The 26,729-nt window shown below is 40.2% G+C and overlaps 1 protein-coding gene across 1 annotated transcript in view; it reads left to right on the forward strand.

Annotated features, from left to right (window-relative positions):
- Positions 1 to 26,729, forward strand: part of ITGA9 (integrin subunit alpha 9) — a 222,037-nt gene that overhangs the window by 158,360 nt on the left and 36,948 nt on the right. Inside the window, exons 19-23 of the mRNA XM_072329513.1 lie at positions 8,001 to 8,087; positions 9,067 to 9,146; positions 12,193 to 12,282; positions 14,633 to 14,741; positions 17,465 to 17,572. Coding sequence (XP_072185614.1) covers positions 8,001 to 8,087; positions 9,067 to 9,146; positions 12,193 to 12,282; positions 14,633 to 14,741; positions 17,465 to 17,572 — 474 coding nt within the window. The remainder of the gene's footprint in view (positions 1 to 8,000; positions 8,088 to 9,066; positions 9,147 to 12,192; positions 12,283 to 14,632; positions 14,742 to 17,464; positions 17,573 to 26,729) is intronic.

Consider the following 26,729-nt stretch of genomic DNA (forward strand, 5'->3'; position numbering starts at 1 on the left):
ACAGTAATGAGTAACTTCTAACAGGGATTTGCTGTAAATCAGACCCATCATTGCAGTCAAGGCAGGTATCTTCTGCTTGAATTATGATGCAGTGCCAGGAAGAGTTAGCTATAAACAATACCAGTAAACCATCTTGTGTTCCTGCAGTTTTAAAATCATAGAATCATAGATTGGCCTAGGTTGAAAAGGATCATAATGATGATGAGTTTCAACACCCCTGCTGTGGGCAGGGTTGCTAGCCACCAGACCAGACTGCCCAGAGCCACATCCAGCCTGGCCTTGAATGCCTCCAGAGATGGGGCATCCACAACCTCCTTGGGCAGCCTGTTCCAGTGTGTCGCCACCCTCTGGGTGAAAAACTTCCCCCTAATATCTTACCTAAATCTCCCCCATCTTAGCTTTAAACCATTCCCCTTGTCCTGTCACTATACATCCTTGTAAGCAGCTGTTCCCCCTCCTGTTTATATACTCCTTTCAACTATTGGAAGGCCACAATGAGGTCTCCCTGGAGCCTTCTCTTCTCCAAGCTAAACAAGCTAAACCTCAACCTTTCTTCATAGGAGAGGTGCTCCAGCCCTCTGATCATCTTAGTGGCCTTCCTCTGGACCTTTTCCAAGAGCTCCACATCCTTCCTGTACTGGGGGCCCTGCAGATGGAGCCTCAGAAGAGCTGAGTAGAGGGGGACGGGACAATCACCTTCCTCTCCCTGTTGGCCACCCCTTTTTTAATGCAGCCCAGAACACAGTTGGCCTTACAGGCTGGAAGTGCACACTGCTGTCTCAAGTCCAGCTTCTTGTCTACCAGGATCCCCAGATCTTTTCTGCAGGGCTGCTCTCAAGGGGTTGTTCTCCCAGTTTTTATAAATACCTGGGATTGCCCCGGCCCAACTGCAGCAAAAATACCCAGCAAAAGCTCTGTTTAGGAGGAAAGCATTTTGTCTGGGTACTTGTGTTAGAAAATCCATGCTGTTACATACAGGAGAAAGGACCACCAAGATTACCAAAATTATTCACAGTCACAGGGAGACTCAGCCTGGGACAGTCTTTTTATTGACAAAATTCCCAAGGTTTCAGGAATAGAGACTTTCCTAATTGCTCTGTACTTGTGGGTACCTGTGACCCACTTTATTTGGTGACCTCTGTTGCTGTGGAAAGAAATGCATCAGTATCCTCAGGTGGCTCTTAAATGAATTTACAAATATTTATATCCTTGAAGTTGCAGTGAAGACATTAAGAGGATTGGGAGGCAGGGAGAGCTAAGGGCAGGATCAAAATAAAAATTATGCTCTCAAGACCTTTGGGAAACACACAGTGGGGGAGGTTACTAAAGGACTTACACCAAGGTTAGGAAGGGTAAGTTGAAATTATTGAGATACAAGTATCTACTTCAAGACAGACAAGACAGAGTCCGTGTTGATTATATATATATATATATATGAGTGCAGAGCTGGCACTCATTAAAGGAGTGTTAGGAAACTGAGTTCACACTTGCTCTGTGAGATCACTGTAAGTGCAAAATGCAACACAAGTGGCCTGTACTTTTACATTTGTTTGCCTTTGCTGATAATCATAATTTGGTAAAAGAACTGTCAAATAGATTAAGTTTTGGGTGCTGAAGGGAAGTAAACAGGCTGGGGGAGATTACATGAGGAGTTGTTTGAGGTGTCGGTATTGCAGCTAATCTTGGATGGGGGTGGGGACAGGTTGGAGAGTGTGTGATTGATTCTGGGCTGGGGGTGACATGAAGTCAGAGGAAAGTTGCTTTTTCACCGAGGAGAAATGAATAACCTTAAGGATAGGAAAAATGAAAACAGATGGTGGTAGAGGAACTGCTCGGTCAGAAAGGCAGAAATATTTTTCCTTTAAGTCTGGAGATTTTTGTTTGGACATGAATGAGGTGGAAGAGGGCTGTATCAGCTGATGAATAAGTTATCATTGCCAGCTATGTGAGATTCTTAAGGGAAAATGCATGTGCATTCTGGTATGAAAACTGCTTATCGAGATGAAACTGAGGATATCTCAGCACCCTTCTTTTGCCATTTAACATATGCTGTCTGCATCTGGTCATCCATGCTCAGGAAGGAGAGCATAACAAGGAGCAGTGTACTATGTTGGTGTGTCACTGTGGAAACTTCCCAGAGGCAGTCTTTATCTTTTTTTCCACTGGCATTTCTTTCTTTCTTTTTTTTTCATAGGACATTCCCTTAGATTTGGCGGTTAACCAAGTTGGAAATTGCCCTTCAAAGTAAACAATCTATAAGAAATCTTGTTTAAAAAATAAATAATAATAATAGTCTGTTTCTAGAAGAGGGGTCACAAATGGCAATTGTCTTTGAGCAGGGTTTGGTTGTAATAAATGATCTTCTCCACAATCATCCCTAAAATATTTGAGTCTTGTGCTCAAGCTGGCACTGGTCCTACCTTTGTACCAGGAGAATGTTAGGCCCATCAAATACTAAGGAAAAACAATCTTTCTAATTGCCAGAATGCATGCAATCAAAGACTTGCTTAGTACAATCTGTTCTGGTACTGACAGGCTATTTCTTCAGTGACAGCCTAACTTTTGTGTCCTGAAAAGCAAGCAGATATCAGGCAGTCCAGTGATATTTCTGATTGGGAAAGAGCAAAATCTGGAGCTGTTCTGTGTGTTAAATGATGAGCAAGGTGCAGTCAGCAAAAGGATAGTGTCCAGCATCCCATCTGTGTGGTCAAAATGCTTTACTCGTGTTGAAATGCTTTCTGAAAGCTAAATGCATTGTTCACCTATCTTAAGCAAATTAATCTATGAGATTTCTTCTGGTTAGGTATCTGAGTTGTTTGAGGCAATAAGGACTACAATGTAGTTTTAAGGGCAAGCATGTAAGGAGAGATTGCTCCAAAGCATCTCCTGTGTTGTCAGACAATAGTCAGATATACTCTGAACTCCCTTGTTCAGTACCCGCTTCTACCAAAACATGTACTGTCAAAGATGCCAATGGAGAAAATAACCATGTGTCCCTTGGTGCAGGCACTGTGGTGTACCAAATTAGTATCTGAAACAGCCAAGAGGTGGATCTGAGGCAGGAATAATACAAGAATTGCAGAAGTTCTTTCATTTTCAAGTTATAAATTTAACAAATAGCAACATTTCTGGGTTGCTATTTTTACCATACTATATTAATATGATCATTATCAGCTTCTTGCACTACTCAGTCAGTTGAAACCACACAGGATACTTACACTTCAAAACAAGAACTTCCAGAAATAAAGCCATTTACATTTCTGATCACCCTCTGATTAAATGCCCCAGCACATGACAGCATTATGCTACAGACTTTCCATTGGGTTGTTCTTTCCTCATGTACCCCTTTCAATAGAGTTTGAAACAGTTGAGTTCTTTGTTCTTATTATAATTACCAAGAACTTTTCTTTCTGTTTGAAGAAACAGACTGTTAGTCATCCTAAGCTGTGTGTTTCTCACACCCCAGTCTTCATTTGTTATGCAGCACTACAGCTATTTGGCTAATTAGCTCACTGTTTATCTCACTGACTCTCCAAAAATATGAAATGCTGTGAAGTGTTTCAGAAGAAAGACAAAGTTTTCTGGATAAAACTTCGTATTCTGTAACCAGAAGAGAGGCTTCCATCCCCTTTGGCTGCATTTTCTAAGCAAATTAGAAACTCTGCTTGGTAGTATAGAAATGTTTAGAATACCGAACCAGTGGTTCAGCAAACTTATTCATGTTATTTCCTGGCTCTGAGCAGTTTGACTTTGCAGCATGCGTAATGTTTTATTAATCATTAAACTGGATGGTATGCTAATGAAGCCAGAAGGTCCTTCGAGTCAATGTCAGTACATCTATTAAGCTGTTGCAAGTAGTGACAATAGAAGTGGTCAATGCAGTTTTATCTGTCGTTTCCTTAACAGACTGTTATAAACAACTGGCATCTGCTTGCCTGTTGTCAGGGCTGCAGAGGCAGGCAGCCCCCAATTTGCAAAATGAAGAAAAACTGCACTTCTTCCATTATCAAGATGATCGTTCTTCTGTTATCATGTTTTTTGACATCTCTGAAGTGATACAGACTTGAGGAAAGGAGGCAGCCTCTTGGGTCTGTCTGGTCACTGTCACCACCAGACAGCTATGTAAATAGAAATCTCTCTTGACTGAGCAGAGACAGGGAGATGATGAAAGAGAGTTCATAGGTTGCTACAGCTAGACAGCAAGAGATGTTGGAACAACACAGAACTAAGAATGTTCCCAGAGGAAACAACTGTGAAATTTTTCATTTGGTTGCGCAGCTGCTCAGAGTGTGTATACACTGGATCATCCACATAAAACTAGAAAAGTTCCCAGATTGCTGAGCAGAAAAGGCAAGTGAAGGAAATGCTTCACTCGTAAGGCACTTTCTCTGTTCCTTTGTGTTAAATGGAGGAGAAAATCTGACCTAGAATAGGAAGATGACAGCTTCGTACAGCTGAATCTAGATAGCTGACTCGCTGGGCAGTGCCATTTTTTATAATGTTGGAAATAGAATTACACAGAAGACTGCAAGGAAATAAATCCATAGAAAAAATGAACATGGAGGCCACTGCTCTGGCGGTGATCACTACTGAAGTTGTTTCTTGCAATCTCAAAGTATGCATGGATTTTCTCTGTAGATTATTTTCTTTACATGTGAAACTAGTCAAATACTAAATTAGAGGAGAAAAATTACATTAGGGGTATAATTGTCTATCAGCATGCTCTGCGAATTGAACCATGGTTTTGGAGATCTTCAGAAAACAGTTGAAAGATCAAAACTCTGGATGCAGTCAGACTTGTGGCTATGGTAATGTCTGTAGAGCACTAAAGCTGTTCTCAGATCAAAACATGAAACCAAGAGAGACATTTCCTGGAGATGCTTATAGCCTGAGTCCATGTTTCAGGAAACCACTTCAACATGTGCTTGTTCCATTCAAGAATGGTACTCATGCAAATGCTTACACTGAAGTACACATTTGAAGCAGAACTCATGAGTGATTTGAGAAATGTGCCTTTGTAATCAGTGAATATACTGATGTTATACTTAGAAAATATACAGAAAAGTTAGGCTAAACAGGTTGTTATGTTAGAGAAGAATGTATGGAGCTTACCCTTATCCTTGGCTCATTGAAAGCCTCCACAACGAGCAGTCTCCAAAAGATATCCTTCCCCAGTGGTAGTCTTCTCTTAAATGGGTCTAGGAGATGTGGGCATGCCTCAGCTGCCTGTACCACACCTTCTGGCCAGATGTCTGCAGCTGCATAGCTATATCAGGCACCACAGAGGGTGCCCAGATCTGCAACAGGGACATGATGGGGGTCCCTTTAGCAATGAAGATTGGAGTGTTGACTACAACAACAGTAGGCCATGTATCTATTACTGGAGGGACTACTGAGCCTCCCACCTCCAGTAATCTCCCCCAAGGCACAAGTAGGCCACATCACTTAGACCCTGCCTGCACCTTCCAAGGCCATTTTATTCTATGGGTACCTTCTTAGGTGCAGGAAGCAGAGGATAATTTTTGTTGCCAGTCTGGGGTCTTACCCAAGTATCTGTGCTCATAATTTGGATGCTAAGTGGGGAGGCTCTTTCTGTTTGTAACATTGTCAGGGCACTGGGTCTGTTGTCTTGGGGTCTTTCATTCAGGTGCAAGGTTTCATGGAAGTCTTTTCATCCACCCCTGCAGGGGCTGGGAATCTGTCTTCAGGGCAGCCTTAAGAATACCATTATAACATCCAAGGAGGCCTGCCCCCATTAGATTATATGGCAGGTGGACTCGCCATTTGATGTTATTTTCTTCTGCCCAGCATTATCTCGTTGCACCAGTAAAATGAGTCCCTTGGTCTTTCTCAATGACCTGAGTTGTCCCATAGGCAGATAAAAGTTTAGTAAGTGCCTTGATGGTATATGCTTGGTTTGCTTTCGGTACTGGATAGGCCTGCAGTAGCCCACTTGCAGTGTCTATGCAGGTCAGGGCATATCTCACCCCCTCAGACTGAGGAGGGGGCCCAGTGTAATCAACTTGCCATCACTGGAGATGATCTAGCAAGATGGGCTGTATCACGGGGTTACCCTTAAATGTAAGTCCATGACAAGGGGGCACAGGCCTTGGGAAAAGAAAAAAGGAGAGACAAAGGACAAAGGAACAAAGGAAAAAAAAAAAGGGGGGGGGGGGTTGCCATAACCTGGCCAGCGTCAGCCACACTATCTGGGAGAGAGGGCAAAGGAAAGGCAGAGAGTGAGCAGTTAGCTTTAACAAAGAGAAAGCACAATGACAACAATCTGAGGAGGAACAGGATTTCCTAAATTTAACCAAATCAAACAAAACAAGAGAGGGAAGAATACCCAAAGTAGGAGTCAAACCACAACAGTGTGAGGGACGCATGTGCTTTTCTCCATGCCAAGCTGAGATGACCAGAGGCAGAGCGGCTGGGGTCCAGTCCAGAGTCCCACACCGCTTCCTCGTTGTGCCAAGTCCTCAGGGGATGCTGCCCCTCCCCTCTGGGAACCCAAAATGGCGGTAATACAGAACCAGGACATAAACTCTTTAACTGTCACTGTTCTGCATGATGATCTGATGTGGTATGCCAACAAGAGAAATCACAAAACCACAACACGCCATTCTTTCAGGCAATGATCTTGGTCTCGTCTTAGAGCAAGCACTGCAATCTTGGCATGCCTGGGTGATGTCAGGTAGCTGTATGGGCAGCCCCCATGCTTTAAGCAGCTGCCCACATTGTCTTTTGTCCATCATGCTTTAGCTTCTGATATAACAAACAGGCAATGTTCTCAGATAGTGAATTCTCAGTCCATTGAACTCTTTCAGTCCTGTGTTTGACTGTATTCCGTTTGTCTGACCGCATGTCTTTGCTCAACATTGGTCAACTGTGCAATCCAAAGAGTGAGCCCTGGTGCATAGCCCAACTATTTGTGCAGATGTTTAGGATGCCATCACCATGTTCCTTGGTTATAACAATCCACACGGCTCGCAGTTCTGCCTATTGGCTACTCTGACCATCCCCCTCATCGAACCAGATTGTCTCAGTGGAGAGGTGGTATGCTATTGCTCTCCGCGTGCTTGGGTTGCCCTTGCTGGACCTGTCCGTGTACCAGGCATCTTCAGAGATAGGATATCTTCCCTCCTGAACAGAACGTTTTCCTGGTGGAGTGACCAATGTTTCTTTTGGTGCATCACTGTGATATATCACTGGGCCTAGGATCTTCTGAAGTTCTTCTTTTAATGGTGATGAAGACAGACTACTCAGAGATGAGAACATGCTAACTGGGAGCCAGACTCCTGTTTTATGGAGCAATGGAACACTTTCTATTCAGTAGATTCATTTCTGTTGTTTTAATGGATTGGCTTTTATGTTAGTGCTCTAAACTTTTCAATTTGTGTTACTGACAATGCTCATATTCCATTATTGTTTAGCATGAGGAGAGGATCATCCCCTAATTTACTCAACACCACCGCTGTGTCATTAAAGAAGGGTTGGTGCCCATATCATTTTAGTTCATCCTGTGAGACAAAGGTCAAGACACTGAGTAACACCAGGGTGAGATGAAGTTTTCTCCAGTGTCTGAGCATGACCTAATTTAGTCAGTGTTGCCCAATACAATTCTCTCTTTGTGATATCTCTACTTGAAAAATAGTGCTGTGGGAAACGTATTCTGGAACATTTGAAGGCTGCCTTTTAAAAAGTGAAGGGAACAGCTGATGGTCTGAGTCACCCAAGAACTGCTGGTGGCTCCAGTGTGTTTGGGTATGCAGTATTTCCCTGTGACCCGTCTCTCAGAGCATGTTCAGGTGGTTGACCACATCTCAGCACTGAAGCAGACTGAAGAAGTGCAACACCACACTTTGCGTATTCTAGGAAAAGCATTTTGGGTGATAACAGCATTATGGTGGGAAACGTTTTATTTTCTAATATATTTTACCTCAGTGACATTTCTTAGTAGTCTTTCTCGATCATTTTGTGGTCTTTTTATTTTCTTACAGGAGGAGCAGGGAATTTCCTGTGAGTTGCTGGAGTCAGACTTTCTCAAGTGCAGCGTGGAATTTCCTTTCATGAGATCAAAATCTAGGGTAATGTTATGATATTTTCATTTGTAGAGTGATGGTTTGTTCCCCCCTTTTTCTTCAAGGAGTGTCAGGAGGGATAACTGCTCTGTTAAATGCCTGTGACTGATTCTTTGTGTAGCTTCCTAACACAGATATCCAGGCCCTTCATGGTTGTGGGAGGGCAAAATGTATTCACCAGATACAGGCAAAAGCAATAACTTGTGCACTGCAATTAAATAGTCTTAAAAAAAATGTTGCAAGAGTTGTAGCAACCAAAACCTTAGTGGAATATTGGGTAGTAGCAGATGAGCTCTCTCGTTATATGTAAAAATCCAACCCCGTCCTTTCCAGAACTATACAGTGACCAACCCAGGAAGTTGAGAAGAGGCATAATTTCAGGATGATCTTGAAATTAGCATGAATTTGGAAACTGTTTCACTTGGGCTTTCCAGTTAAATAGAAATGTTACTGTGTGGAATATTTAATGTCACTAATGTAGTGACATTAATATTCCACATATTACAATGATCAACCCTGTAGATCCTCAATTCAAGATTAACACCTGATTGCATTCAGCTTTGTTAGTGGCCTGGATGGTGCTTTAGCTAGTGCTGGTTGTTCCCAATGTCTGTGTGTGCCTGTGCATGAAAGATTCATTCAGAGATTTCTTGGGCAGTGATGAGTGTGTGCAGTGGTGCTGAGGTAATTTCAGTAATGATCTTATGCTAGAAAGCTCTTCCACTGGCAGATACTTAGCTTCCAAAATATCTTTTAATAGCAGTTCTAATAAAGGCCTTCTCTCAATGAAGAATCAGATTCTGTACTATTTGAATTGACTAGCAATTGCAAAGTTAAACCTTTGCTACTTTGCAGTAGAGGGGGCTCTTTTAAGTATATCAAAATATGCTACTTGTTTTTAGCTAGACCAGTAAAATATAGGTGAAGCTTCAGATTAAGCATGTTTTGAAGCAGTGTCACTAAATGCCATTCTTTCTTTGAGCAGTATGAGTTCAGTGTAATCTTTGACACAAGCCACTTGTCTGGACAAGAGGAAACACTTACCTTCCTTGTCACTGCCCAAAGGTAAGAGAACCTCTACACGTGTTGATGACTTGTATCTTCTTCGTTGCATGATGTGCGCACTGTATATGCTTAGCAATTGTGTGGTAGCAGTCCTCAGAACATGCATCTATAGTTAATGAGGTTGAATGACTGAAGCTAAATGCTTGTTCTTTGATAACATGTAACTTACCTTCCTGAAAAGTGAGGTGGAATTATGTGTAGGCTCTGTTTGCCAGGCAGTTGTGATTCTGAAGGAGCATTTTGTGTTCTTTCATTTGGAAGGCCCATGTTTTTCTCTGCTCATCGCTTTGGGCTGTGTATCAAGCTCAGCTCAGCTGTGCTTGATGATCAGCACCAGACAGACCCATTTGTTCCAGCATTTGAATAAGTATGCTTGGATGCAAACCAGAAAAGAAAAATGCTTTCATCAGATGCTCGGAGATCTTACTGACAGTTTCCAAAGTTACATGTCTATTTTTTCCCCACTCTGGATCTCCAGCAAGGTTTGACAGATGCATGGAGCAGTTGAATGTGGCACTGTCCCAAGGGTATTTACATCAGGCACTGCAGTAGGATGGTGCCAAATACTAGCCAGCAACCTTATAATGTAAGCATAATCACTTTATCTTGAGTGAGATAAAAAGTGTAGCACCTAGGATAATGTGCTACAAAGAAGCAGTCTCCATGAGTGTTTAAGGCAAAGCAGTATCTGGGTGTTTATTTGGAGATTGTAGCACAACTTCATTAACCTGGACCATAAATTGCTGCTCTGGCATGCTGAGCAGGGGACTGGTTGCCACTTCCACAGGCCATCTTCATACCTTACTACATCAAAAATGGCATTTCCAAGCAGCTTGCCTCCCCAGTCTGGTGCCTTGCAGGCTTACTGGGAATGAGAGACAAGATCTTGCAGTTGCTGAGTGACTGCTCCTACAACAGCTGTAGGTGGGGAACAAGATACTGCAGCACGTGGGACTGCTATGAAATGTTGACAGCAAGACCTCACATGAAGTGGGCAAGGCCATGGCTTGTACATTATGCAAGTTTTACACTCTGTGAAAAGTAGCTGATCGTGTGTTTAGATGACCCCATAATATTTCTAGGTCAGGGAGATGTATCAGGATCTGCTGGGTGAGTGCCAGCCATTGCAAAGATAGGTCTTGGCTGCTTTAAATTTGCCCAGCCAGCATTTTCCAGCTTGTACCTCTCATTGGCATGCCTTGGATAGCACAGGGCTCTCCTCAGTCACCTCGCTCCTTGAGATTACTGTACTTCACCAGTGATGAGGATTGGCTGGTGCTTTTAGATGGGGTGAAGTTATAGATAGCAGCTTGTGCACATAGTGCAAATGCTCTGAGAGCTTAAGAGAATGTCTCTCATTTCAGAAGGGTGGACTGGAGGACAGTTGTTTTGTGAAAGATTCAGCTGAACCTCCAAAGACAACAGTGCACTTCCCAGTGCAGAATTACCCTTGTTTCCTCTGTTTCTTTGGGAAAATTGCTCAGTTCCCTCACTGTTGAATAATAGTCACATTTTCTACCACAAGAGTTGCTGGTCTGCAATGGGAGCCATTGGGTGAAGTCAGTGGTAAGAAAATGGAGAGGAAAGTGTATGTGCTGTGGTTAGATAACAGTGAGCAGAGACTTTATTCCCACACAAAACTGGAGCAAGTTCTCCAGAATTGTCTGGGGATAGAGAAGTTGTTAGCTGTACTATGCTGCCATGGAAATATAAGTATTGCCCTTCAGGCAGCTGCTTAACCTGTCCCTTGCAGCTGCAAATTCCATATATGCACGTATAGCAAGAGAGACTGGTTCAGTAGTGAGACAGCAAAGGAAAAACTAAACACCAACAAAACTCTTCCATTGCTTCCTGGAGCAAACTACTTTGCTAGTATTGGATTCAATGATTGATGTTCTCCTTTTCTACAGGAACTTTGAAATGTATTAACTGCATACATTTGAAATCTATGTGGAATTCTTTATGCTTGTTCTACTTGCCACCATAGTACCTCAATATCTGAGGTGAAAAATGCATCCATTTCAGACTCCTACTGAGCCCATACAGCTTTTGTTAAATCTTTTTTCCTGGGAATAGAAAGTTCATAACTAAATTAAGCAACTCATCATATACATGGTATCATTTGGGATGTTACAGCTTGCTTCTTTTCTCTCAGTGATATTGTCCTAAAGTAAATAGGAGCATATCTTTTCCCAGTTTGATTTGTGAGTAAATTCAGTGAATAGCAAGGCAGAAAGCAATCATTCACTGCTAAAGAGACTGGAAATGTATGTAACATATCTTCTGAGCTGTTACCCACCAAGCAGGCTCAGCTCCAAAATTAGAATATTTACAAGTTTACATGTTGTGCTTGCATTTCAGGAGCCTTTCCTGGATTTAATATATTAATGTTCACACTGAAATAAAATGACTTAAGTAGGAAACGATTGCTTACTTTTCTTCCCTTCTGCTTTTGACCAGTGATGGCAGCTGACTTTGAAGATAGAAAGTAGTACTTTCATTTTGACAACTGTTTACATGCAAAGGGTGTAGAACAGTGAAGCGTTTATGGCCAGTTCAGTATGAAGATCTAGCCTGCAAAGCTGCTCAGAGCAGTATCAAATCAATGCTATGAAAATATGCAAAGGGAAGTTTAATTTACTGAGTCCAGAACCCTGTGTGATCCTCCCAAACTGACATGCAGTCAGGCTGTGAAAAAGTGAATCCTTGCATTTATGCCTAAATGTCCTTGTGTGTCTCCACTGTGAAGGACGGCTGCACTTCCCTTTGTATTGACTGCTTTTCTCAAATATGTTTTTTCAGCTTGTAGTTGTTCATGTTCCATCCACAGAGGGATAACCACAAAGTATATACTGTGCACTCGTGCCCCCTCCAAAGTGGGGTGAAGAAATGCAACTCTTACCATCTGAGAGGCTTCCTAAGGAGAGGCGACATCACTCAACAAGAGAAGCTCAGAGAACAAAACATAGGGATAGTAGCTGTGTAACTGTGTGATATTATAAAGACTCGGGATTTACAGTATGTTTATGTTTTCTTTCTGGCACAGTGGAAACGTGGAGCGCATGGAGTCTCTGCATGATAATACTCTGACCCTATCAGTGCCCCTGATGCATGAAGTGGACTCATCTATCAATGGGTAAGAACCAGTCATCAGATGAAAACAAAAAAAAAATGCTACTAATCCTAACAATAACATTTAAGCCTCTTGAAGTGAAAAACTGAATTTTTCTCTTTGTTTACAAGTAGTGAGAATGTTGATTTTCTTTCTTGTTTCCCAGACTCTGGAAATAAGGACAACCTCATTCCCTATCTGGGATTTTTATTTGTCATTCTTTTCATTCCAGCACTGTACCTCTTTCTCACTCCTTTCTAACAATACTAATTCATTATAATCAAATTTATTGTAGATATTTTAGTGATCATATTTGAATTCATGTGATTCTGTGGATACAACAGAACTTTAATTAAAATCAAAATAAAAAGAGTAAATCGTATCTAGTTCTGTAGGGCATGCCTTTAAAAATGATTGAGAATCATGAGGCCAAAGGTTAGGGTCAAATGTTATGGGATTTTAAGGATCTAGTTGTTTGGCTTTCTGTTTAATTTCCCAATCAGAATTTGCTTCTGCTTCTGTATCCTTTCCCACTCCCTCTGCTTCTGAGTCTGCAGAGCATCCAAATACTAACTGTGGAACACCACTCACCCTCTGACTGATATACTTGTATAATATGTAGCCATTGTCCTCTCCCTGGGACTGGACATATGCAAGTTCCTAACTTTGTCCTCAGTGGTCTTCTCTTCCTTTTAAAATTACAATTTTACTTCTTGAGTGAATGATTTGGGATTAGTCCAAATAAACTGACCCCTAACGTAGACAGTGTTCAAGTTGGAGTTGAGTGACCTGATCACTGGGGGTGAAGTAGCATCAGTGTGGGCTGCGGAAGTTGACATTCATTTCTAAACTTGGGAAGTAAAAACTCATCAGTATTGTCCCCAAGAGACAAAGGTCTGTTTAGCCACCATGAGTACTGTCAGACCTCACAAGATGGCTAACAAGGACAAAGTTCTTGACAACACTGAGAGGACAGCCTCAGCAGTGTATTCTGGAAGTTTTTTGAGCGTTTTCAGAGTTGCAGAGTGTGTATAAATGTATCCCTTAGTTGGAAATGCTTTTACACAGATTTTGTACAGCTTTACAGATACAAAAGAAATAATGTGTCTTTAGATCTCTGTTCACCGCCTACAGAATACTACAAACCAAAACCCTGGGACAAATTAGGCTTCTTTCTCTTCAGAATATGGTTTTCAGCCCTACCTGACTATTTGGATGATTCCTCCCACACAGACAAAGCTTAGTTGACTCAAGCTCACAGAAATGTCCAACTGCCAGGGAGAAGTTTGATATATTGGCAGGTGCACCATTCCCAAGCAATACTAAATAATGTTAGGAATACTCTCCTTCAGACAGTATGTTTTTAAAACTTAATTTTATTAGTTATCCTTGTGTGGGTCTGTGAGAGCAAATTCCTGGTGATAAATATCCCAAAGGGCTTGGAACATGCTTTGGAGGAGCTTTCTGGCACAGCACTGTGAATGGGAGGAGTTAAGTTTGTCTCCTGCTGTTTGCCCTAGTGATCCCTGCCATAGGAGGCAGGTCAAGAGACCAGAAAAAAAGGAAGTGTACCTAAACAGGCTTAAAATCCTGCCTCGGAAAACTCTGATGAAAAAAACAGTGTGGGAAGAAAATAGAGTTTTAGACAGATTCTTACTACAGTCTATACTTTTGTATAGAAATATACCAGGACTATTTCCAGCCAGTGGAGCAGTCTGACAATAGGAAGCACAAAGTATGCTTAAAGCACTCCTAGTTCTCCCGTATAGGATTTCCAGGTACTATCGTGCTTCAGAGTCTTTTCTGATATAACTTTATTGCATTTTACCTTGTAATAAGATGCTAAGAATAGCTGAGGGAACTTAGCCTCTGTGACTGTAGCTCAAAGCAAGTCATATCCCCCTCTTTTTTTTTTTTTTTTCCCTTTAACCATCTGCAAATCACAAACCTAGTGATAACTAATGAGGTAGATCAAATAGAAGTGTTATTTTAGTAAGTAACTGAAAATAATCCTGTTAGTACTTCAGATGAACTCAGTAGTGTGGTGATTTCAAGTGTTGCGCATGCTAAAGAACTTCCACAGGTCATCCATGGGAAGGAGAGACCAGGAGAAGGTGTTTTGTGATAGGAAAGGAGAAGAAGTAATCAAAGTAGGTCTGCTTCCATCTATGTTAGGATGTTCAACCAGCTCACTTCAGATGCCTGTTGTGTAACCTGGTGTTGTCAAGAGGAAATCAAATAAAAAATACTGCAGTAGTGTAAAATGGTTCTATAGAACATCCCGTGGCCAGAAAGCAAGAAGTGAGATTTAGCATACCACAAATATATTTAATTTTAATATTCAAATTACTGTATCTGTGTCTTGATGTTTTAGGGAAGTCTTCCCTACATCCTTTTTCTATGGTGATTCTGTGGAAGCATCCAATTTCGTTCAGTTGGAAAGCCATGAATGCCGTTTCCAGTCACTTAACTTCACACTGCAGGTAAAATTGAAATTCCTACTTGATAATATATTCTAGCTTTGTATCTCTTTTATTCTCAGTGTGCCAAGGGCTTTGGTGCTTGCTTCCATAACACAGTATGCTATGCAATGCATTCTTGATTGGATGTCATATTTACAGGGATTCATGTGTACAGGGGTGGTATATTTCCTTGTCTCGATATACTATTACAATAATCACAATCAGGGCATCTCACTTTCAAAGTTTCATACTGCTACTGTTTGTTTCTGTTTTACTTTTCATTGCATGCCAAGTACAGAGTCACTCAAGTGCCACATCCTGAATGCAGTCTCAGGATCAAATGGGAGAAGTTACTCTTTTTAGTGTCATGATCATTGAGCAGAGGTGTGGGCAGTTCTCATCCATGAGAATGAGCACATACCTATGCAATGGATTCTGAGTAGACCAAATACCTCTAGTGTAAAAATGTTTATAATGTTACTAATGTACAGTACAGGAAAGAGAGTGTAGAAAAACATGGTGTGACAAGGTTTCATTAAATGTCTCATAGCGTATCAGTGTTATTCAGGTGTTATCTGTAGATTAAAAATCGCATGTCAGTTGGGAACCTGATCTTGTAAAGTATATGGAACAGTCATTACAACAAGCTCTTGTGATGGGACCAAAATAAACTTGTCTCACTGCCATGACTGTCTCTATTACAAGCACTTCAAATCATTTTTGACCGCTAGATGGAACTAGGGAATGATAAATCTGGCAGAGTTGAGTGAATCATTGATTGTGAAAAATAGTCTTTCTCCTTTTTTTCCCCTTTCTGTTCTCCTAGGCATGAATGCCACTCAGCTCATAATGAATAACACATGTCAGCCTCTGTGGACAGACTGTGGGCCAGAGCAATTAAACCCCCACTGTCATGCAGTGCCCTTAGCTATTTACTTGAAAAGGAGTGAAAGCAGAATTTCAGGACATTAAAGCTTTTGTGAACTAGGCTATTAATTCTTGTGATACTGATTCCATTCTTGATGTTTTATAGCTCTTCACTTCTCCCCAGACATATACTGGTTAGAAACAGATAAAGAACAGATGTACCGATGCTTTAACTAGATGATTATTTTCAATGAAATGAAATGATTGTAGGCAGTGAAGTGAGAGTCTATATATTGGCAGAGTCACCATTTGTCCTCTCCTACCATATTGCCTTTTATACACTCACTTGTAAGTTGCACTATTAATAAGGTTGCTACCCGTATGGGAGTGGAGGATCACACTGTAACAAGTCACAGATCTGCTCTTCAGTAACATGGTAAACCTCATAACTGCGTGTCAGAGAGAAAGAGTTTCATAATGGGCAAAGCATGGTTTGTATCACTGTTTGCTTGTTTTTAATGATTTGCCTGCCATTTGCCTGCCATATTAATCTTCTCCAGATGGAGAAAAGTAGTAGTTTCTTAACCAAAAGAAGAGATGACTTACAAAATTACAGAGTTTTACAGAGTTCTTTTTATATATGGATACCTATATCATGTAGAATATTTAATAAAGAAAGAGATCTGTGCATCAATTTTGTTTGGTTAACGGGATGTGCAATTAAAACGTCTTTTCTGCATTAACTCTTATATCTGATCTCAGTGATGTAACCAACATTTTTCTAAAAATGTCTTACATGAAACATTATCTTTGTATTTCATGCTGTTGTTACCATGCTCCGTTGTAGTGGGATTTTTACCCCCTGCTTGGAGCCTCAGGGTTTTTGTGAGGATTTGACATTGTGAACTGATTCTCTTTATCAGTCAGGCATTTCTTCAAACATAAACAGTGTTTGAATAATGAATATCTGTTGTTTTTAATATTGGTACTTTACACAGTTAAAAGACTGATTACTTTATCTTTTCACAGTACTGTCTCAGTGCAGATAAATATTCTATTAGTTTAATGTTTTCACTGTTTGCATTTATACATCTGTTGCTAGAAACAACCAGGAGATGTTTTCCCTGAAATAAAAAAAAATAAAAATATAGGTAGTCATGAAAACTTACTTTAATATACATTTGTCCATGGATTTTTTTTTTCCTCAGCAAAAAGCCACAAATTTAGTAATGGATACATTTCAGTGGTGTGCTGAAAATTCTTTGAGTTTTTGCTGAGAACTTGTGGGGGATTTGATAGAAAGCCAGTGTTTCTCCACTTTTTCTTTTCATTGGAAATCCTGGATCTTGGTTGGAAGTTGTTCACATGCATTTCTTGGCAACTCAGTTCATCATGCCTACAGTTCAGTAGTCACAATCATCATTACTCTTCCCTGTAAGAAAAACACACGCAGAATATACTGCAGTGGTTACCTGATGGAAATTAGAATGTTGATAGAAATAGTGATATTTTTTACAGCCTTCTGGATGGTGTTACCAAAATACTTCACGGTACTAGCAGTGTCTCTGTGTATGAGATAGAGGTATCTAAGATAGAAGTCATATGCTATTTGTATTGATGACTGGTCCAATTTTCCTCCAAATCTGCATCTCACTTCTGTGGGCTATAATTAAGGACTTTTAGACCAAGTAAACCTTTGACTTCATCCTGATACTGAGAGGAGAAGGTGTTATCTGCAAAGATTACAAAACTAGCGCAGTATGAGATTTTTTTCCAATTGTACCTACGCTCCCAGCTCTGGTTATACAAACATTTCCTACTTATGAGCAGTTATATTTGTTTAGGACTTTTTAATGCATCTACTGTTTTTCTTTCAGGTTTATAATGCTGGACCAAGCACTCTTCCTGGCGCTTTTCTTGACATTTCATTTCCAAACCGCCTCTCTGCTACTGGAGCTGAAATATTTCACGTTCAGCAGATGATGGTGAGTACATTACTCTGCACTCAACAGTTAAGAGAAGTGGTGAAATGTCTGCAGATTTTGCTGAACACAACATGCAGGTTTTTTTTCTCCGCTGGTGAATTTGCAGACATAATGGTGGTAGTAGAGTTGAAAAGTGGTGTTTTATAGCTGAGAATCTTCTCTATCAAATAATTTTCTTGTGCTCTTTGTTGCAGTTTTCATGGAAATAAATAGGAGACATTACTTTTGGAGTGACTAGCTTATATTTTTCTGTATTCCATGCTATAACTTATCCTTTCTGACTGTTCTTTTAAGAAATATAAATATCAGTGAAATTTATTCTTTCAATGTAAAATTTTTCAAAGGATGGTTTTGTGTGAGCTACAAAGAAAACCAAAGTAATTTGTGGTAAACAAGACACATTCTTAGGTTTCATCTTTAATATATTTTTACTATTTTCAAAGCTTTTGTTAAACCACTGAAATACCATCATTTATACTGTGGTAGCCAATAGTGGGAAGCCTTACTACTGAGGTAAATTTATTACTGAAATTCAGAGCCGTCTGTTTTTATGAGAAAAAAACATCTCATTCCATCAACTCATGGTTTTCTTGAATAGAATATTCTACTTTCTTTGTGGTTAGGTTCTTTTCTAGCCCTTTGGCTGAAAAGTATTACCATCCCTCATACACAGGCAACTGTGTCACTGAATCATTGTCAGTGAGGATACAATAAGACATTTCTCAGCAGGTTTCCAAGATTTGTGCCATTGAAAGGTATGAGATGTATATATCCACAAGGTGTGTGTGGTAATGCACCGGAACAGGTTGCCCAAGGAGGTTGCGGATGCCCCATCCCTGGAGGCATTCAAGGCCAGGCTGGATGTGGCTCTGGACAGCCTGGTTTGGTGGTTGGCAACCCTGCACATAGCAGGGGGATTGAAACTCAGTGATCATTGTGGTCCTTTTCAACCCAGGCCATGATTCTGTGTTTCAGTTTATGGATCACAGATTTGTGCAAAAGATAGAATCACATGGAAATGGATTGGGGCTAGTATACAAGGCACTAGTATTGTACAGACTGAGCCAGTTCTCCAACTAGACTGCAATAATTCCCCACCTTGCTTTCCATCACATCACATTTTTATGTTTTGTGTAGTCATTTCTATATGTAGATAACCACTTTCTCTTGGATGCATTGCTGGACAGAGGATCCTGACCCGTGTCCTTGACTGGTCCTATCTCTCCATGCTGTGTGAATATGTGTTCACATCCCCATTAGAAATGTAGGAGTCATCCTAACAGATCTTCTCTGCTGGTGTCTTCTCTGAAGTGGCACTGCTTGTTTCTTGATGCTGACTCTTCCAGAAATCTGCGCAAATTGTCTTAGACAAGACACCTGTTTTGCATACTTAAATTAGCTGGGGTGCATGTCACCTACATGGTGTATAAGGGCAAATTTCCAGGCATAATTTGTCATCGTTTCTACTTAAAATTCTTAAGTTGCACTGACAAGGTCATGTGGTCTGTATGGTTTTGAATAGCTGTTAAAAAAAAAAAAAAAAGAAAGAAAAAGAAAAAAGAAAAAATCTTGCACTACACTTGTAAAAGGGTTTTATGTTTCTTGCTGCTGTTTTTACATTAGATGGATTACTTAGAGGAGGCCAATGTGGCACTAGGTACTTACATCCTTTTTTCCCCAACAACTGGTTGCATTCTTACCAGCATTATTTGACATGTATTTTGTAACTTGTTTCTGTAGAAATTTCAAACTGCTGTTGTGAGACTTATTTGTATTGCAGGCTGAAGTGCTGTAGTAGACAAGTGTGACTCTATGTTTCCTCATGATATGCTGGTACACCCTGCATTAGTTCAGCCATTGCTTTGGAGTATATCATAGAACTGTCATAGAATAGTTTAGGTTGGAAGGGACCTTTGAGATCATCTAATTCCAACTCCCTGCTAGCCCCATCCAGCCTGGCCTTGAATGTTTCCAGGGAGAGGGCCCCTCTCCCCAGCATTCTTGTGGGCCCCCTTCAGGTACTGGAAGGCTACTCCTCAGAGTCTTCTCCAGGCTGAAAAGCCTGAACTCTCCTAGCCTGTCCTCATAAAGGAGGTGCTCCAGCTCTCTGGTCATCTTGTGCTGGGGGCTCCAGAACTGAACGTAGTACTCCAGGTGAGATCTCATGAGAGCAGAGTAGAGGGGCAGAATAACTTCCCTCAACCTGCTGGTTGTGTTTCTCTTGATGCAACCCAGCATACAGTTGACATGATTTCTTGAGCACCTCTAATAAGTATTATCCAAGCAAACTATGTCTGGGATAGTGGTTATCCCTGCTTTGCGGGTAAATAATTGAAACACTGAATGTTTTGCTGTAGGTTACACAGGAAATTTGTGGAATTTGTCCTATTTCTGATAGGCCCTTAACCCATGTCTCCCAAGCTGTAGTATGATAACAGAAAAAACATTTTACTCTCTTTCCTCATACTTCTCACACACTGAAAAGGGAGCTACAATCAAGGAGTTTTTCATCTTTTCCCAGACCAAATATACTTAAACAAGCTAGGAACCTAAAAGCTGCAGGTTGGAATGATCTATGAAAAATGGGCAAGAAAAGATAACACTCAGAAGTGTTTGTGTAAGTATATCAATTAAAGATTTCAAGCATTTTCTTGTTTTCAACTTCGTAGGAAGTCAAGTGTAGTAGAGGTGACTGTGTTCTTTCTGTAATTACACTTTTTTCCAGTTGTCCTAGGTGTCAGTGTTGCTGGACCTTTCAGAGTAGCTGGTAATGGAGAGGATCAGGAATTGCTGTTTATTTATAACTGGAACTGTTTTCCTTCTTTGAAAGCTCATAGTGTTTTTGCCACTTCCCTGGTGTACAGTACAGCAGGGAAATTTATGGGTGAAAAAGCATAGTAAGAACACTGGAGTTTGTGTTTCACATCTACACAAACTAAGCAAAACAGTGCCAAGAGCTAAGTCCTTCATAGTGTGTTGACTGACCTAGAATTTCATTCAGTCACAAAAATAATTAAAGGAAGAGAATCACATATGGCCCGCTGGAATGGTCTGCATTTCTGGGAGGTGTTAATAGGAGTTATTACTTCGCTGCTCCTAGAGGAAATGACAGCCCTCATGCTTCCTCTGTTCCTGTTGCTCTAAGCTTTTTGGCTTTATTGCAGAAACTGTTTTGAGGTTTTCTTCCAGAGAAATTCGGGTCACAAAGATGTTTTGACATACAGAGTTCTGCTCTGGAGATATTCACATTCTTTTAGAAGGGTCTTAGGAGTGTATGCAACACAAAACCGCAATAATGTCAACAGTAAAAGCCAGACATAAAAGAGAATGGATAATTGAAAGAAAATTACAGAATAAGCAAGTGAACATCCTCCCTATCAGAAAGTTTTAACAGAAATACTAGAAATTTTACAATTTTAATTCTAAAAGTGATTTTAATTAGGGAATTTCATCGCTGACATTGATTTGACGCAGTGGATATTTAAAGCTTACATTGGCAAAGGATGTTTTGGAAGCAAATAAAAAAAACCATTTCCTTCTATATATTTTTCTATTTGCTTTCTTGCAGAGGTTTTAAGGCAGGTTAAAAGAGCGGTCCCTCAGCTAGTTGGTGAGGTTGTCATTCTCCAGGTGATGGCAAAGAAAGCTTCACCCAGAATTAAGGAGGGTTAGCGTTAACATAAATGTAGATTCTCCACTATTCAAGCCATTGGTTATCTGTTCGTTCACAGAGGAAAATAGGACTCATTATACTTTTATGTGTTCTGGTTTTGAACTAAAAGATTAGTAATTTCCTTTGGGTATCCAGCTAATTTGGAGGGCAAAGGAATCACTTCTTTACTTGCCAGCCTAGAAGCTGCTTTCCAGGGCATCCAAAAAGATTTTCACGGTGGGAGTTTCTGCCAAATTAGCGAGGGTATTTCCTGCAGCTGACAGTAAATTAGCAAGGAGTCCGGGATTACACCAGTGTTGGCTTCACAGAACTGGATCAGATTGTTGCCTTCCTGTTTATTTAATTTCCAGCTAAGGTAAGTGCCATTATGAGGAGCGAGGGAGTAACAGCTGGAAACCACATTATTCTTTTTGCACCTGGAGCCAGCTGCAGTGTACATGGATTATTCTTACTCCTCATCTGGAGGAAACAAGCAATACAGGGCTGCTGGTTGATCAATTAGTTGTCACCAGAATTAAACAATTGCATGGTACTAACCAGGGCAAGTGCCCTGTTCACTTGTGGGTTTTTGTAATGAGCTAGCTAGTCTTGCAAGCATTCCTTCACAGTATTTATCATTGGTGCAGCCTCATCCTGAATACTGTCTGCAGTTCTGGCCTCTGCTATATAAAAAGGATATTAAGGTGCCTGAAAGGGTCCAGAGGACAGCAACACAGAGCTGGTGATGGAGCTGGTAGGCATGTCATGTGAGGAGAGGCTGAGACACTTGGGCTGCCCAGCCTGGAGAAGAGGAGGCTAGAGGTGACCTGACTGCTCTCTGCAGCTCCTGCAGGAGATGCTGGGCTCTGCTCCTGGGCACCAGTGGCAGGGCAGGAATAGCACAAAGCTGTACTAGAGGATGGTAGGACTGGGCATTGGGAAATATTTTTGTGCCAGAAGGGTAGTCAGACATTGAAACAGGCTTCTTAGAGAGTTTGTTGGTGCCCTATACCACTCAGTGTTCAAGGGGCATTTGGAAAATGTCCTCAGTAATGTGTTTTAGCTATTGGTTAGCCCTAAAGAAGGAAGGTAGTTGGACTTCATGTCTGAAGTACACTTGCAACTGAATTATTCTGTGTTCTAAGCATCATGCAGGTGAGCAAGCACTGATTTTTAAGATCCTGCTTAGGCAAATCAACACCGTGGGCATGGAAAACAGTGTTGTTGTCATTACTGAGATAAGAATCTTGCTAAAAGTGAGGTGCACGCGTTGAAGGCCATTCTCTTCAAAGAAGTGAAATAGAAGGAAATTCTGAGCAAGAAGGAAGAAGGCAAGAAATATTGTCCTCATTTTCTGATGAGAAAGGCAGCCCCAGCATGTAATTTTTGATATCTAAGTATGGTAATTACTGTTGTAGTAATTGCTAATAATAGTGTTTTTTTAATTACAATGTTCTATTGCTCTTGTAATTCCTGGAGAGAGATAGGCAGAGGAGCAGCTTTATAGAAGCATCTACTTGTCTCCACTGGCGATATAAAATCTATCTATTCTTCTTGAATTTCCAAAAGACTTTGCTAATTATCTCCAGAGAAAGAAACATGTTAAACCTTTGTTTTGTGAGTCCTGCTTCTGTTCACATTGAGAGTTCCAGTTATCTCAAATCCCTTGTCCCCAGTTCAGTGTTCCCATCACTCTTTAGAAAGTGAAGGAAGGAATCTTTTTCTGCTAGAAAGACAAACAAGTGTAATCTAGTTGTCCTAATGTGCTTTATTTATTCATTTCACACTTCTCCATTCCTTCTTTCTCATCAGGTGAGACCTGCATTGTGCCCTTTTAAAAATTGGGTATTAGTAAAATTTGAAAGATAAAGAAAAGCTAAATGAATAAAACTCAGTTGGAAAAGATTCATTTTCCAAGTTATCTTTGAAGTTAATGGTTGCCTGAGCATGGGATTACTGCACAGACTGTTGTGTTCAATAAGGATAACAGTTGAAATAAATGTTTTCTTCATGAGAATGTTGAAAGAAAGAGTAAAATCGAATCAGTTTCAGAATCACAAGTCTTTCTGCGCGATGACAGGTTACATTTTTAAGGCTGGTTTTGTGTAGCTCTCATGTCATTTTTCTTCCTGGCACTCGCACAGTAATATCTGTAAGGAGCAGGAAGATGTGAAAAAGAAGAGTTGGTACTTGTTGTCTTGTTCCATGAAAATTCCCAGGCTGCTTGTTGTTTTGCTTTGGTTGTAGCTTTAGATCTTTGTGATTTTAAAACTTTAAATATATCTTCTGCTTATTATCTGTATGTTGCTATTCTCCAGGATAAGATGCTTTCACAACTGCACTGCTGATGTTTAAAACCATTTGCAGAGGGAGACTATCAGAACTCTCTGAAGTGTTAACAGTGTGTGAGTGCCCTTTGAAGTATCTGGTGGGATTGTCAAGCTCACCACTGCATGCTCCGCCTAACAAGACAAACTTTTTTATCATTAAGTAGAAAACCCCCCTTTTTTTTGGCAGCCAGTTTAAAGTTGCTTAGTTTCTGTCTTTTGAAGTTTCAGGCTCTGAAAACATCTATAGGCAGTCCCAGCATGCAAGGACATAAATATTTGCTGATAGTATTCTATGTAGCAAAGTGATGTTTTTGCAGTTATGCTTCTGGTGGTTGCTGCCACTGATGCTAGATATGCATAGGAAGGTTTCAGACTTACAGCAAAAATTATTTTATCCCTTTCTGTTAGTCATCCTCCCCTGTGGACACTCTCATGCACATATTTTGGCACCATATTTAAAAAGCATAACTAGATTGTCGCAGGAAGTTATTCATTTCAGAGAGAGTATTGTACAAAACATGATGACCTTCTTACCTCTTCACTTTAATAACTTCTTTAAATGACTGTTCCAAAACATTTTGTGTAGGTAGCTGAAGGTTTTTTTTCCCTGCCATGTAGAGCATCTCTGTAAATAGCAATTGAATCAGGCTTTGCCGTGGGAGCCCTGTCACTCGCAGGAGAAACTGGGACCGACGTGGCTGCAAGGAAAGGCAAGAGTGTATGCTGCAGTCTAACATGGCACAGTCACCTGCGGGCATGACAAATAAGACCCCAGAGAAGATTGGAAAGAGCTCTCATAAGCACCTTCCTACAGTCGGCATGATAAACTGAAGCTCCTTAAGTAAAGAGGAACTTAGCTCTTATATAAGCTATCACTGTTATACAGGAGAAGGTGCCTAGCCATAAAATTATTTCCTCAGCTAGGACCTTAAAGTAAGTACAGTGTGGAAAAAAAGTCATGATGGTTTGCTTTTCTGGAACCATCTGACTGCTGTACAAAATCTATGCTTTGGTTAGAGTTCATTGCATTTGCAGTGTTTGAAAGCAATCTTTTCATGCCTTGCTGAATATTGCCTTCTGGATATTGCCTTCCAGATGTTGTAAAACAGTGTAGCAGGAAAAGTATCCCATGACTGACTTCCTAGTTTGGATTTTAGATAAACCAGATATGAACAAATTTTATGACAATTTCTATTCATTTTGTCAAAATCTCCTAGCAATGATAGTACTGCAGTATTTACATAAACAGCGAATTTTGCAGGTGTTAGTTAAAAAGAACATTCACAGAAACTACAATTTGAATCTAAAAATACAAATCTGTAACGAATTTGAATTTATATCTTTTCTATTTATCTTTATCCATTTAATCTATAAATAAATTTGAATTTAAAAAGAGAAGTCTGTCTCTCAAGAAAATTACTATAAAGATCGGGGCCATCCAAACTAGGGACAAGAATGCAGTACGATCCATGTATTAGATCAGACCATGGTAACAACTGTCAACAGCAACTTTCTTATGCCTTTCTTATTATTACTTTCTTAAGCCAAATAAGTGGAATTTATCAAATTACCTAGTTGTTGAAATTTTGCAACACAGTCCTCACCCCAAACTCATTATCTGTCAGTGTAATGTGGGAGTCTGGTATTTTGAGTCAATTTAAAGAGTTGCTAGCTTGTGAAGTGCCAATAGTTCCTGTTTTCATGACTGAATATACGTTAAAAAGAGGAGTGATTTGCCTTTTCATACAACTGAGTTTAAGGTAAAGAATTTGCCTTTTGGAATAATGAGTTAAATATGCTAGCTTTTAAGAGATTGATAAAGGAAGCAGGAGGTTTGGTAGATACCACAGTAATCAGGAGTTTTGCTGAGGTATGGAAAAAAAAATACAATAAGTTTTTTTATGCTTCTCAGCCAGAGAATTCCCTTGTGAAGGAACCACTGAGTGAGAAGGAATGAGTCAGCACAATCTTCGTTTCATTTTATTTTTGAAGGAATATGAATCTTGCATCCTTCCACAATTTCCCAGTGGTAAAGATGTTCCTGCCAAATGACAGAGAAGGAGGAATTTCAGGAAAGAGCTGATTAATTCTTTTAACATACATGTCTTTCTTAAATGCTGAATCATAAACTAGCCTTTTAATTTTATAAATAACATACCAGATTTTTGGTTTAAATGGTGATTCTGGAAACTTAAGATTTGAAAATAATGTTGTTCGTGTGTATAAGATCTCATAACTGAGAAAGATAAAAGAAGGGTTTACTGTACTGCTGATGTATCTTAGTGGAAGTAAGCCTTGCACGGTGCTTCTCTCCTGGCTAGATGTGTTAGTCCAGTCTTGTGCAAGGTACTGGATAACTATCAGTAAACCCTTCTTTAAGGGAAGGAGAACTCTGAGGAAATAAAGGACATCTGCGTAACTTAAAATACTTAATCTTTAATCTTCAAGGGTCTGCTACAGATCTGTTCTCTGAAGTTTCTACCTTCTCTCCACTGTTTCTAAAGAGACTCTCTGTATCTTTCCAATTCATTCAAACATCTGCTGATGTGGAATGTCCATACAAATTCTTCAGGCTCTGCAGGGAATGGATTTATCTGCTCGTTCTTCAGAGATTTTTGTCCTAAGCTTAGCACAGCCATTGAGGAAAGTCCAACAAGTAGGTAAAGAAAAAACATGCATTTGATGATGTTTTATGCATTGCAAGAAAGTCTGCAGAAGGAAATTTAGCTAAAACCTTGCTAAAAGCAGTGAACTCCAAGTGATCTCAGTCTTTTTGAAAAAAGAGATGTACCTTGGGATTTATTTGATGCCTCATGTGCTGATTAAGTAGTTCACAATTCACAACAGGGAGAGCAATTGTACATGTCAGTGGATTCTGAAATTGAAGATGCTGAAGACATATATCCTAAGGACTTCATGAACATTAGAGGTAAACTGTCCCTTTAGTTTCCATTTAAGGTGGTACTCATTCTTATGCCTGAACCTTCTGTATGGAAAGTGCAGATAAATCACGAGTGCACAGTCTTCCAGCTGTGTTCATCTGGTGGCAATCTCTGTCCATGGAAGAAGCCACTGTCTTGCAAGTTAGGTACTTTAAATCAGAAAAATTTTGCTCTTATTACTAAACCCTGTAAATAGTACTAGGTCTTGAGAATAGCACTTTCGTGCATTGCTG

This window comes from Excalfactoria chinensis, chromosome 2 (assembly GCF_039878825.1).
Source record: "Excalfactoria chinensis isolate bCotChi1 chromosome 2, bCotChi1.hap2, whole genome shotgun sequence".
NCBI classification, from domain to species: Eukaryota; Metazoa; Chordata; class Aves; order Galliformes; family Phasianidae; genus Excalfactoria; species Excalfactoria chinensis.